Source organism: Xenopus tropicalis, chromosome 3 (genome assembly GCF_000004195.4).
Source record: "Xenopus tropicalis strain Nigerian chromosome 3, UCB_Xtro_10.0, whole genome shotgun sequence".
In the NCBI taxonomy this organism is placed as follows: domain Eukaryota; kingdom Metazoa; phylum Chordata; class Amphibia; order Anura; family Pipidae; genus Xenopus; species Xenopus tropicalis.
Window position 1 is genome coordinate 4,947,509 of NC_030679.2, and position 13,908 is coordinate 4,961,416.

A 13,908-nucleotide genomic window follows, 5' to 3' on the forward strand; every position below is an offset into this window, starting at 1 on the left:
CCTAAATTACATAGAAGGGGTTTCCCAAGGCCCCTGAGTAATTAGCCAAATGAGACCCTTGGACTTTCTATCTTTACACCCAAGAATCAATGCGGCCACAGAGGCAGAAAGGCAAACTAGTCCTACGGCAGAATTCATGGGAAATAATGCCCCACGTGGGGCAGAGCGACCCGCCGGCTGGGTCTGGAAACCCCTAGAACAAGCTCTGGGGGTAATTAGGAGGTTGTAGAAGGACGGGGGGGGGGCATTATTAACCCAATAGAGATAATTGGTTTTCAGTCTGTGTGTGGGGGTCCCTAGGGATAGGGGCTTTCATTGTTTGATGCATTCCCACAAGGAAATTGACTTATTTTGGGTGAAATTTGATATATTCCCTAATTAAACTCCTGTGTAATGTCGCTGAACAGCCACCGTGGCCAATTCCCCCCCCCCCCCCCCCCCCCCCCCCCCCCGGGGCATCAATCTGTAATATCAGAAGCCCCCGCAAGCCCTGACATGTACACACACAACCGCCACTTTATCTCTCTGCATTATTTGCCAGCTCTCAGACAGGACAGAAGGGGGCGCTCCTGTTACTTATATGAGTGTAAAGCTCCATTCCAGTAACAATCCCACTACAGAGCTCTGATTCTCTGTACTTCCTGCTCCTGGGCTGCTCTCTTTCCCATGGTCAGACAGGAACCTCCCCCTGGGTAAGTGAATCCAATCTCCCCCCAGTACTTACCCAGGTACAGAGCTCTGATTCTCTGTACTTCCTGCTCCTGGGCTGCTCTCTTTCCCATGGTCAGACAGGAACCTCCCCCTGGGTAAGTGAATCCAATCTCCCCCCAGTACTTACCCAGGTACAGAGCTCTGATTCTCTGTACTTCCTGCTCCTGGGCTGCTCTCTTTCCCATGGTCAGGCAGGAACCCCACCCCTGGGTAAGTGAATCCAATCTCCCCCAGTACTTACCCAGGTACAGAGCTCTGATTCTCTGTACTTCCTGCTCCTGGGCTGCTCTCTTTCCCATGGTCAGGCAGGAACCCCCCCCCCCGGGTAAGTGAATCCAATCTCCCCCCAGTACTTACCCAGGTACAGAGCTCTGATTCTCTGTACTTCCTGCTCCTGGGCTGCTCTCTTTCCCATGGTCAGACAGGAATCTCCCCCTGGGTAAGTGAATCCAATCTCCCCCCAGTACTTACCCAGGTACAGAGCCCTGATTCTCTGTACTTCCTGCTCCTGGGCTGCTCTCTTTCCCATGGTCAGGTGAAAGGCGGGGCTTATAGGCAACTGGGAATACAATGTTTAGCAGGTATAGGGTGCTTTGGCCACTAGAGGGGGATCATGTTCCATAAAATCACTTTATAGTGTGTAATGAGAGTTACAGTTCAGAGACACTGGAAAGGCATCCACTGATTGGTGTATACAAACCACCTGACCTGGTTCTGCTTGAGAGTCGACACCAACTTCTGCAGAGTGATGTTCTCTTCTTCCAGCTCCGTGTAGTCCTGCAGCAGTCTCGCTTCCCGGAACTTGTACTCTCTGATCTCATCCTTCATCCGCAGTCTCTGCAGCTCCAGGATCTCATTGGTCTGCGCAGAAATGGGGAGAGTGTTATAAACACAGGAAGACCGGGGCACAGGTAAGCACTATGGCACCCCCTACCCATATGTATAAATACAAATATACAGAGAAGGAATGTTCTGGGCACACAATAAGCTGTACCCCCATACTGTACTGTCTAAGGGAAACACTATGGCACCCCCTACCCATATGTATAAATACAAATATACAGAGAGGGAATGTTCTGGGCACACAATAAGCTGTACCCCCATACTGTACTGTCTAAGGGAAACACTATGGCACCCCCTACCCATATGTATAAATACAAATATACAGAGAAGGAATGTTCTGGGCACACAATAAGCTGTACCCCCATACTGTACTGTCTAAGGGAAACACTATGGCACCCCCTACCCATATGTATAAATACAAATATACAGAGAAGGAATGTTCTGGGCACACAATAAGCTGTACCCCCATACTGTACTGTCTAAGGGAAACACTATGGCACCCCCTACCCATATGTATAAATACAAATATACAGAGAAGGAATGTTCTGGGCACACAATAAGCTGTACCCCCATACTGTACTGTCTAAGGGAAACACTATGGCACCCCCTACCCATATGTATAAATACAAATATACAGAGAAGGAATGTTCTGGGCACACAATAAGCTGTACCCCCATACTGTACTGTCTAAGGGAAACACTATGGCACCCCCTACCCATATGTATAAATACAAATATACAGAGAAGGAATGTTCTGGGCACACAATAAGCTGTACCCCCATACTGTACTGTCTAAGGGAAACACTATGGCACCCCCTACCCATATGTATAAATACAAATATACAGAGAAGGAATGTTCTGGGCACACAATAAGCTGTACCCCCATACTGTACTGTCTAAGGGAAACACTATGGCACCCCCTACCCATATGTATAAATACAAATATACAGAGAGGGAATGTTCTGGGCACACAATAAGCTGTACCCCCATACTGTACTGTCTAAGGGAAACACTATGGCACCCCCTACCCATATGTATAAATACAAATATACAGAGAAGGAATGTTCTGGGCACACAATAAGCTGTACCCCCATACTGTACTGTCTAAGGGAAACACTATGGCACCCCCTACCCATATGTATAAATACAAATATACAGAGAAGGAATGTTCTGGGCACACAATAAGCTGTACCCCCATACTGTACTGTCTAAGGGAAACACTATGGCACCCCCTACCCATATGTATAAATACAAATATACAGAGAGGGAATGTTCTGGGCACACAATAAGCTGTACCCCCATACTGTACTGTCTAAGGGAAACACTATGGCACCCCCTACCCATATGTATAAATACAAATATACAGAGAAGGAATGTTCTGGGCACACAATAAGCTGTACCCCCATACTGTACTGTCTAAGGGAAACACTATGGCACCCCCTACCCATATGTATAAATACAAAATACACAAATTTGTGCACATTATAAATGTTTCATAGAAAATTCAGCTGATTTTTTTTTTCTACATCATGTAAAATCCAAGGTGTGAGTGACAGATTAGGGGGCAGTGGGTGCGGGAGCCTTTAGATAAGGACCAACAAACACAGCGGTCCAGCCGGGGACAATTGCAGTTTGCTGCCAGCAGGGGGAGCCCAGTCCCTACTCTGCTACAACAGCACAATTTATACTTTCTATTGGCTCCTAATTCATCACTGACCCCGGCAGCCAAACCCTATTGCTCTGTGAGGCTCCAGCTTTAAAGTTATTGTTACTTTTTATTCCTTATCTCTCTATTTCGCCCCTCCCCTATCCATTTTTCTGTCTCTCATCCAAACCACTGCCTGGTTGCTAAGGTAACTTGGACCCTAGCAACCAAAAACCTATTGCTCTGTGAGGCTCCAGTTTTATTGTTATTGTTACTTTTTATTCCTTATCTCTCTATTTCGCCCCTCCCCTATTCATTTTTCTGTCTCTCATCCAAACCACTGCCTGGTTGCTAAGGTAACTTGGACCCTAGCAACCAAACAATGGCTGAAAACTCCGAACTGGAGAGCTGCTGAACAAAAAAGTAACATCATTCGAAAACGACCAGGAATAAAAAATGAAGACCAATTGCAAATTGTCTCAGAAAATGACTCTCTACAATATATTGAAAAAAAATGAATAAGGGGAAGGGAGTAGACGAGACGGCGGGGGGGGGGGGGGGGGGCGAGAGGTTCCTGCCAAGGGCCAGACTAACAGGAAACAGCTGCAGGCACTTTATTTGTAGAGAAAAGGGAATCATTTAACCATTAAATAAACCCAATAGGGCTGTTCTGCCCCAATAAGGGGTAATTATATCTTAGTTGGGATCAAGTACAGGTACTGTTTTATTATTACAGAGAAAAGGGAATCATTTAACCATTAAATAAACCCAATAGGGCTGTTCTGCCCCAATAAGGGGTAATTATATCTTAGTTGGGATCAAGTACAGGTACTGTTTTATTATTACAGAGAAAAGGGAATCATTTAACCATGAAATAAACCCAATAGGGCTGTTCTGGCCCCAATAAGGGGTAATTATATCTTAGTTGGGATCAAGTACAGGTACTGTTTTATTATTACAGAGAAAAGGGAATCATTTAACCATTAAATAAACCCAATAGGGCTGTTCTGCCCCAATAAGGGGTAATTATATCTTAGTTGGGATCAAGTACAGGTACTGTTTTATTATTACAGAGAAAAGGGAATCATTTAACCATGAAATAAACCCAATAGGACTGTTCTAGACTAAGTCTATGGGAGATGGACTTCAGAACCTTCCGGATAATGGATCCCTGTATATTAAAAACTGCACAAAAATGTTACAAATTTACAAAAAAATTAATATTTTTTGTAATTAATTTTTTGTAAAGCAATATCCTGCAATTAACACATTCCTGAGCAGAAGACAAAGGCCCTGTTGTTGGGTCGGGGCTGAGTAACCGGAAGGGAATTCACTGATTGATCCCCGACCTGAAGAACACAAATCCAGATGTGAAATATTTCTCAGCCTCCCCCCCATGAAAGGATCATTTAGTCATGTATTATAAGGGAGAATGTACCCCCTACTGTAAATGATAAGGATATTAGCAGTCACTGAGGGGTTCTGTGCCCCCCATATAAAGGCACAAGGCTGCAGGCTGAGTTATACAGGGAACTCTGAGTATCACTCATGTATTATAAGGGATAATGTACCCCCTACTGTAAATGATAAGGATATTAGCAGTCACTGAGGGGTTCTGTGCCCCCCATATAAAGGCACAAGGCTGCAGGCTGAGTTATACAGGGAACTCTGAGTATCACTCATGTATTATAAGGGATACTGTACCCCCTACTGTAAATGATAAGGATATTAGCAGTCACTGAGGGGTTCTGTGCCCCCCATATAAAGGCACAAGGCTGCAGGCTGAGTTATACAGGGAACTCTGAGTATCACTCATGTATTATAAGGGATACTGTACCCCCTACTGTAAATGATAAGGATATTAGCAGTCACTGAGGGGTTCTGTGCCCCCCATATAAAGGCACAAGGCTGCAGGCTGAGTTATACAGGGAACTCTGAGCTTACAATCTAAGGTCCCTATCCCATTCCCATCAGCCCCTGCCCCAGTGAGCTTACAATCTAAGGTCCCTATCCCATTCCCATCAGTCCCTGCCCCAGTGAGCTTACAATCTAAGGTCCCTATCCCATTCCCATCAGCCCCTGCCCCAGTGAGCTTACAATCTAAGGTCCCTATCCCATTCCCATCAGTCCCTGCCCCAGTGAGCTTACAATCTAATGTCCCTATCCCATTCCCATCAGTCCCTGCCCCAGTGAGCTTACAATCTAAGGTCCCTATCCCATTCCCATCAGTCCCTGCCCCAGTGAGCTTACAATCTAAGGTCCCTATCCCATTCCCATCAGCCCCTGCCCCAGTGAGCTTACAATCTAAGGTCCCTATCCCATTCCCATCAGTCCCTGCCCCAGTGAGCTTACAATCTAAGGTCCCTATCCCATTCCCATCAGTCCCTGCCCCAGTGAGCTTACAATCTAAGGTCCCTATCACATTCCCATCAGTCCCTGACCAGTGAGCTTACAATCTAAGGTCCCTATCCCATTCCCATCAGCACCTGCCCCAGTGAGCTTACAATCTAAGGTCCCTATCCCATTCCCATCAGCCCCTGCCCCAGTGAGCTTACAATCTAAGGTCCCTATCCCATTCCCATCAGCCCTGCCCCAGTGAGCTTACAATCTAAGGTCCCTATCACATTCCCATCAGTCCCTGCCCCAGTGAGCTTACAATCTAAGGTCCCTATCCCATTCCCATCAGCCCCTGCCCCAGTGAGCTTACAATCTAAGGTCCCTATCACATTCCCATCAGTCCCTGCCCCAGTGAGCTTACAATCTAAGGTCCCTATCCCATTCCCATCAGCCCCTGCCCCAGTGAGCTTACAATCTAAGGTCCCTATCACATTCCCATCAGTCCCTGCCCCAGTGAGCTTACAATCTAAGGTCCCTATCCCATTCCCATCAGCCCCTGCCCCAGTGAGCTTACAATCTAAGGTCCCTATCCCATCAGCCCCTGCCCCAGTGAGCTTACAATCTAAGGTCCCTATCCCATTCCCATCAGCCCCTGCCCCAGTGAGCTTACAATCTAAGGTCCCTATCCCATCAGCCCCTGCCCCAGTGAGCTTACAATCTAAGGTCCCTATCCCATTCCCATCAGCCCCTGCCCCAGTGAGCTTACAATCTAAGGTCCCTATCCCATTCTCATCAGCCCCTGCCCCAGTGAGCTTACAATCTAAGGTCCCTATCCCATTCCCATCAGCCCCTGCCCCAGTGAGCTTACAATCTAAGGTCCCTATCCCATTCCCATCAGTCCCTGCCCCAGTGAGCTTTACAATCTAAGGTCCCTATCCCATTCCCATCAGTCCCTGCCCCAGTGAGCTTACAATCTAAGGTCCCTATCACATTCCCATCAGTCCCTGCCCCAGTGAGCTTACAATCTAAGGCCCCTATCCCATTCCCATCAGCCCCTGCCCCAGTGAGCTTACAATCTAAGGTCCCTATCCCATTCCCATCAATCCCTGCCCCAGTGAGCTTACAATCTAAGGTCCCTATCCCATTCCCATCAGTCCCTGCCCCAGTGAGCTTACAATCTAAGGTCCCTATCCCATTCCCATCAGTCCCTGCCCCAGTGAGCTTACAATCTAAGGTCCCTATCCCATTCCCATCAGTCCCTGCCCCAGTGAGCTTACAATCTAAGGTCCCTATCCCATTCCCATCAGTCCCTGCCCCAGTGAGCTTACAATCTAAGGTCCCTATCACATTCCCATCAGTCCCTGCCCCAGTGAGCTTACAATCTAAGGCCCCTATCCCATTCCCATCAGCCCCTGCCCCAGTGAGCTTACAATCTAAGGTCCCTATCCCATTCCCATCAATCCCTGCCCCAGTGAGCTTACAATCTAAGGTCCCTATCCCATTCCCATCAGTCCCTGCCCCAGTGAGCTTACAATCTAAGGCCCCTATCCCATTCCCATCAGCCCCTGCCCCAGTGAGCTTACAATCTAAGGTCCCTATCCCATTCCCATCAGTCCCTGCCCCAGTGAGCTTACAATCTAAGGTCCCTATCCCATTCGTATCAGTAAGATATTTATTCCATGATACACAGACTTTCTGTCTATAATTAGCTAAGAGCCCAGACGCAGAGTTAACATTTCAGCATTAAAGTCCTAAAAACCACAGAATTTCTGGAAGCCGCAGCCGATGGTGCCGACCGGTGTGACCTTGGATCAGAACGCGGCAGAAGGACATACTGTACGGCCATATTAGCGTCTCCATTATCGTACGGATTGCAGAATAGATTGGATGTTCTGTCCTACGTCAAACGGGTTGGTAACGAGCTGTACATGATGCCTCCATAATGTATATCCCGCCTAATCTCAGGGTGGGAGGTACAGTTACACTATCACAGTCAATATGGATTCTTTTGTTTTCTAGAAGGAAGGGTTTTACCCCTTAGGTGCGTAAACGACACTTGAGCCTCCTCTATTGCCCCTTCAACAACTGTATTCCCTGCCCTGTACAGAGTACAGCTATATACCCAGACCCATAGGGGCAACTGGGGGGGGGGAGAGGGGTAGATGCAAGGTTGGCTTAGTGGTGGGCCCTTGAGTTGGGTAACCTGTGGGCCCCAGGTACCCCAGTCCGACTTGGTGTCAGAGATGGGCAACCAGGCCCAAGGATAGCACCCTAATGGTGTCAGGGATGAGCAATCAGGCCCAAGGATAGCACCCTAATGGTGTCAGAGATGGGCAACCAGGCCCAAGGATAGCACCCTAATGGTGTCAGAGATGGGCAACCAGGCCCAAGGATAGCACCCTAATGGTGTCAGGGATGGGCAACCAGGCCCAAGGATAGCACCCTAATGGTGTCAGGGATGAGCAATCAGGCCCAAGGATAGCACCCTAATGGTGTCAGAGATGGGCAACCAGGCCCAAGGATAGCACCCTAATGGTGTCAGAGATGGGCAACCAGGCCCAAGGATAGCACCCTAATGGTGTCAGGGATGGGCAACCAGGCCCAAGGATAGCACCCTAATGGTGTCCAGAGATGGGCAACCAGGCCCAAGATAGCACCCTAATGGTGTCAGGGATTGAGCAACCAGGCCCAAGGATAGCACCCTAATGGTGTCAGAGATGGGCAACCAGGCCCAAGGATAGCACCCTAATGGTGTCAGAGATGGGCAACCAGGCCCAAGGATAGCACCCTAATGGTGTCAGAGATGGGCAACCAGGCCAAGGATAGCACCCTAATGGTGTCAGGGATGGGCAACCAGGCCCAAGGATAGCACCCTAATGGTGTCAGGGATGAGCAACCAGGCCCAAGGATAGCACCCTAATGGTGTCAGAGATGGGTAACCAGGCCCAAGGATAGCACCCTAATGGTGTCAGGGATGGGCAACCAGGCCCAAGGATAGCACCCTAATGGTGTCAGGGATGGGCAACCAGGCCCAAGGATAGCACCCTAATGGTGTCAGGGATGGGCAACCAGGCCCAAGGATAGCACCCTAATGGTGTCAGGGATGAGCAACCAGGCCCAAGGATAGCACCCTAATGGTGTCAGGGATGAGCAACCAGGCCCAAGGATAGCACCCTAATGGTGTCAGGGATGAGCAACCAGGCCCAAGGATAGCACCCTAATGGTGTCAGGGATGGGCAACCAGGCCCAAGGATAGCACCCTAATGGTGTCAGGGATGGAGCAACCAGGCCCAAGGATAGCACCCTAATGGTGTCAGGGAATGGGCAACCAGGCCCAAGGATAGCACCCTAATGGTGTCAGGGATGGGCAACCAGGCCCAAGGATAGCACCTAATGGTGTCAGGGATGGCAACCAGGCCCAAGGATAGCACCCTAATGGTGTCAGGGATGAGCAATCAGGCCCAAGGATAGCACCCTAATGGTGTCAGGGATGAGCAATCAGGCCCAAGGATAGCACCCTAATGGTGTCAGGGATGAGCAACCAGGCCCAAGGATAGCACCCTAATGGTGTCAGGGATGGGCAACCCAGGCCCAAGGATAGCACCCTAATGGTGTCAGGGATGGGCAATCAGGCCCAAGGATAGCACCCTAATGGTGTCAGGATGAGCAATCAGGCCCAAGGATAGCACCCTAATGGTGTCAGGGATGGGCAACCAGGCCCAAGGAAGCACCCTAATGGTGTCAGGATGGGCAACCCTACCCTAATGCGTGTCAGGGATTGAGCAATCAGGCCCAAGGATAGCACCCTAATGGTGTCAGGGATGAGCAATCAGGCCCAAGGATAGCACCCTAATGGTGTCAGGGATGAGCAATCAGGCCCAAGGATAGCACCCTAATGGTGTCAGAGATGGGCAACCAGGCCCAAGGGTAGCACCCTAATGGTGTCAGGGATGGGCAACCAGGCCCAAGGATAGCACCCTAATGGTGTCAGGGATGAGCAATCAGGCCCAAGGATAGCACCCTAATGGTGTCAGGGATGGGCAACCAGGCCCAAGGATAGCACCCTAATGGTGTCAGGGATGGGCAACCAGGCCCAAGGATAGCACCCTAATGGTGTCAGGGATGGGCAACCAGGCCCAAGGATAGCACCCTAATGGTGTTTTGATTAATAGTTAACTAAGGTTAAAATGATGTAAGTTCTTATAATCAGTCTTGGGATTGGCATTAGGTTGGAAGGATGAGCATTAATATAATATAGAGTTGAGCGATGGAGAAGCACAAGGTTGGCCTGAGAAGCCTGATGGGGAAATCAAACTGAATAATAATCAGATAACGAGATCTGTAACGAATCAAATGGCGGAGATTTGAATATGATAATGATGTTTATTCCATTAGAGTCTTCTGAATGTGTTCCATTCCCTAATCGAATCAAGCTTCCTTCTCTGATGAAATATTGACCCATAAAGGGCGTTGGCACAAACATAGCGGGTGGGAGAGCTTTTGGCCCATAGTGGGACTTGTACTAAAGTAAAACCCCACTGACCTCTTTCAAGTCCTGGACCACGGAGCTGAGACGCTCATTCTCCCCTTGGACGTTGGTGATGGCGGCTCTGCTCTGCTTCACCTCGTTCTGCATCTCCAGGATCCTCCCCAGGTAATACTCCTCCTTACTGGCCGACTCCTGCAGCAGGGTCTCCTCCCGGGTCTCCCCATCCTCGGCAACCTTGCGGTGCACTGTGAAGGACTGTCCGAAGGCCTGAGGGGAGGGAAAGTAGGGTCTGAGTACAGAGAACTGACAATACAAGGCCTCTACGTACCACCAACTACAGTGGCCTTGTTGGCCCAATAGCTACGTCATTCATACTGTGGCAAATTGACAAGTAACTGCTTAAATCGTCATTTCTGGTAGTTGGGTAAAAGTCCAAATCACTTGAGGGAAAAGTTGTATTGTCCCCCCAGGTTATCGGGTCACGGGGTCCAGTGTCAGGGGGTCCAGTCCAACCAAGCGATTGTGACCGAACCATTGGGGATAACAGGAAAGGAGAGGGGATGAGAGACAGAAGGAGAGAGGGGAAGGGAAAGGGGGTTCGGGGAGAGACAAATGGGGGGAGAGGGGAAATATAGAAGGGGGGAGAAGAGGGAGGATGGGGGGGAGTAAGGCCAAACAGTTGGGGGGGGGGAATAGAAAAGGAAAGGAGAGGGGATGAGAGACAGAAGGAGAGAGGGGAAGGGAAAGGGGGTTCGGGGAGTAGAGAGACAAATGGGGGGAGAGGGGAAATATAGAAGGGGGAGAAGAGGGAGGATGGGGGGGAGTAAGGCCAAACAGTTGGGGGGGGAATAGAAAAGGAAAGGAGAGGGGATGAGAGACAGAAGGAGAGAGGGGAAGGGAAAGGGGGTTCGGGGAGAGACAAATGGGGGGAGAGGGGAAATATAGAAGGGGGGAGAAGAGGGAGGATGGGGGGGGAGTAAGGCCAAACAGTTGGGGGGGGGGGAATAGAAAAGGAAAGGAGAGGGGATGAGAGACAGAAGGAGAGAGGGGAAGGGAAAGGGGGTTCGGGGAGTAGAGAGACAAATGGGGGAGAGGGGAAATATAGAAGGGGGGAGAAGAGGGGGGATGGGGGGGAGTAAGGCCAAACAGTTGGGGGGGGGGGGAATAGAAAAGGAAAGGAGGGGGGATGAGAGACAGAAGGAGAGAGGGGAAGGGAAAGGGGGTTCGGGGAGTAGAGAGACAAATGGGGGAGAGGGGAAGGGAAAGGGGGTTCGGGGAGTAGAGAGACAAATGGGGGGAGAGGGGAAATATAGAAGGGGGGAGAAGAGGGAGGATGGGGGGGAGTAAGGCCAAACAGTTGGGGGGGGGGAATAGAAAAGGAAAGGAGAGGGGATGAGAGACAGAAGGAGAGAGGGGAAGGGAAAGGGGGTTCGGGGAGTAGAGAGACAAATGGGGGGAGAGGGGAAACATAGAAGGGGGGAGAAGAGGGAGGATGGGGGGGAGTAAGGCCAAACAGTTGGGGGGGGGGAATAGAAAAGGAAAGGAGAGGGGATGAGAGACAGAAGGAGAGAGACAAGCAGAGAGATAATATAGACAGTTGCCTGACAGACCCCCATTCCCCCAGGCCATGATATACAGTAGGATTAAGTCTAAAACAATTGGACTCAGAAAAGCCAAGTTGTCTTGGACTAAATTCTACCAGATACAGTTTACACAGCTCAGTAACCAACGGAATAATAATATATTAGAGCCCCCCCCACCCCCAGTTCGCTCATAAAGGCTCCTTACAATGAAGCTCTCAAGCCTCCAAGTCCCACTAATTAGAAGCCACTCGTTCCCGCCCCCCCCGGGGGGGTTTAATTCAAGCCCAGCAAGGGGCATTAATGTGCCCGACGTGTAATTGGCCACCAGCAGCCCTCGAGCCTTGGGGGTTCATTTTAATAGGGCAGAGCCCCCCTACTTATGATCAAGATGAGTTCTGGTTCACAAGTGTTAGTACAGATTATTCTGTGTATTATGGGTGCTATGGGTGCTATCTTTATTATGGCTAGATTAGTGGGAGGTAAGATAATTAGGGTGCAGCGAAGAATAACCCTATATAAGGACTCTCTCCTGTTCCTCTTCCACTCTGGCCTTCAGCCCCGCTGCCTGGTTGCTAGGGTAAGTGAGACCCTTAGCAACCAGATAACCAGAAAGGAACCCTGTGTCGGTACAGTCACTTTATAAAGACATTGAGAGAGAGGGGAAACAGAGCAAGGTAACTAACGAGGATTCACATTATTACCCAGCATTCCCTCTGCCCAAGCCAATTAGCCAGGCCGTGCCATAAATCAGCCGCGGTGCAACATGGAGGCAGGCGGAGCAGCGGAGCGAGACCCAGAATGGCGGATACACTGTATTAATTCCCCTGCTCTCTGATACACACACAGTATATATATATCTCCCTATAATAACAGGGATATACAGGGGGGCTGCCTGGGCCCCTCATACTGTATAAAGCCCCCTCCCCACTAGTAACCAGCACCGCAGGATTGGCCCTGGAGACAAAATGAGCAGTGCCCCAGTGAGCTTACAATCTAAGGTCCCTATCACATTCCCATCAGTCCCTGCCCCAGTGAGCTTACAATCTAAGGTCCCTATCCCATTCCCATCAGTCCCTGCCCCAGTGAGCTTACAATCTAAGGTCCCTATCACATTCCCATCAGTCCCTGCCCCAGTGAGCTTACAATCTAAGGTCCCTATCCCATTCCCATCAGTCCTTGCCCCAGTGAGCTTACAATCTAAGGTCCCTATCCCATTCCCATCAGTCCTTGCCCCAGTCAGCTTTAATCTTTGGAAATTGCGCCCTGGCTGGGTTTTGTATGTTCTACAAGCCGACCCAAACCCAAGGGTATTGGTTCCCTAAGGGATAAATCACGGGCCGCTGTGCGTCAGACCCCCCTCCCCGGGCGGGAAATGGAAGCTATTGATCCTTATGCTGAATCATGGGCTAGTAATAGAATTTCCCTTATTGCTGTAGCGCAGCCAATGGCAGAGCAGGGATATAGGGAGGAGGGTAATACAATCCTATCATGGATTCTGCTTACTGTACAGTAAAGGTGCAGTTCTGCCGATCCCTGCTGTATTAGGAACACGCTGTTTGGGCCCAATACCCATAGTTATTACATTCAGACAGGGCCGTTTGGGGCCCACACACTGCGGGGGGGATTGGGTCGCGTATCAGATATGTCACAATATACAGCGAATAACATTGATTTGTGCGGAGTAAGTGCCGGGACCTATTGGACCTTTGTAGGAAAAGGGTAAAAGCTTCAGGGAATGAGTTTATTTTCCAGTAACAGTGAGACTTTATTAGCAGCCAGTGGGCGGGACTGACTGTAAATACCTGGTGTGGGGTTTACTTGCCCTTTATTACATACACAGATACATATACTGACAGCCAATAAAGCTGAATTAGATCTCAGTCCAGTAGAACCAGGCTGGTCCAGGCCCGGACTGGCAATGTGTGGGTTCTGGAAAGGCCCGGACTGGCAATCTGTGGGTTCTGGAAAGGCCCGGACTGGCAATCTGTGGGTTCTGGAAAGGCCCGGACTGGCAATCTGTGGGTTCTGGAAAGGCCCGGACTGGCAATGTGTGGGTCCTGGAAAGGCCCGAACTGGCAATCTGTGGGTCCTGGAAAGGCCCGGACTGGCAATGTGTGGGTCCTGGAAAGGCCCGAACTGGCAATCTGTGGGTTCTGGAAAGGCCCGGACTGGCAATGTGTGGGTCCTGGAAAGGCCCGAACTGGCAATCTGTGGGTTCTGGAAAGGCCCGGACTGGCAATGTGTGGGTTCTGGAAAGGCCCCGGACTGGCAATCTGTGGGTTCTGGAAGGCCCGGCTGGCA

The 13,908-nt window shown here is 49.9% G+C and overlaps 1 protein-coding gene across 5 annotated transcripts in view; it reads right to left on the reverse strand.

The window, feature by feature from the left end:
• bicd1 (BICD cargo adaptor 1) overlaps positions 1–13,908 on the reverse strand; it is a 70,280-nt gene that overhangs the window by 33,681 nt on the left and 22,691 nt on the right. For all 5 annotated transcript variants that reach the window (XM_031898509.1, XM_031898508.1, XM_031898510.1 and 2 more), the window contains exons 2-3: positions 10,079–10,291; positions 1,420–1,572 (exon numbers count right to left, since the gene is read on the reverse strand). In XM_031898509.1, coding sequence (XP_031754369.1) covers positions 1,420–1,572; positions 10,079–10,291 — 366 coding nt within the window. The remainder of the gene's footprint in view (positions 1–1,419; positions 1,573–10,078; positions 10,292–13,908) is intronic.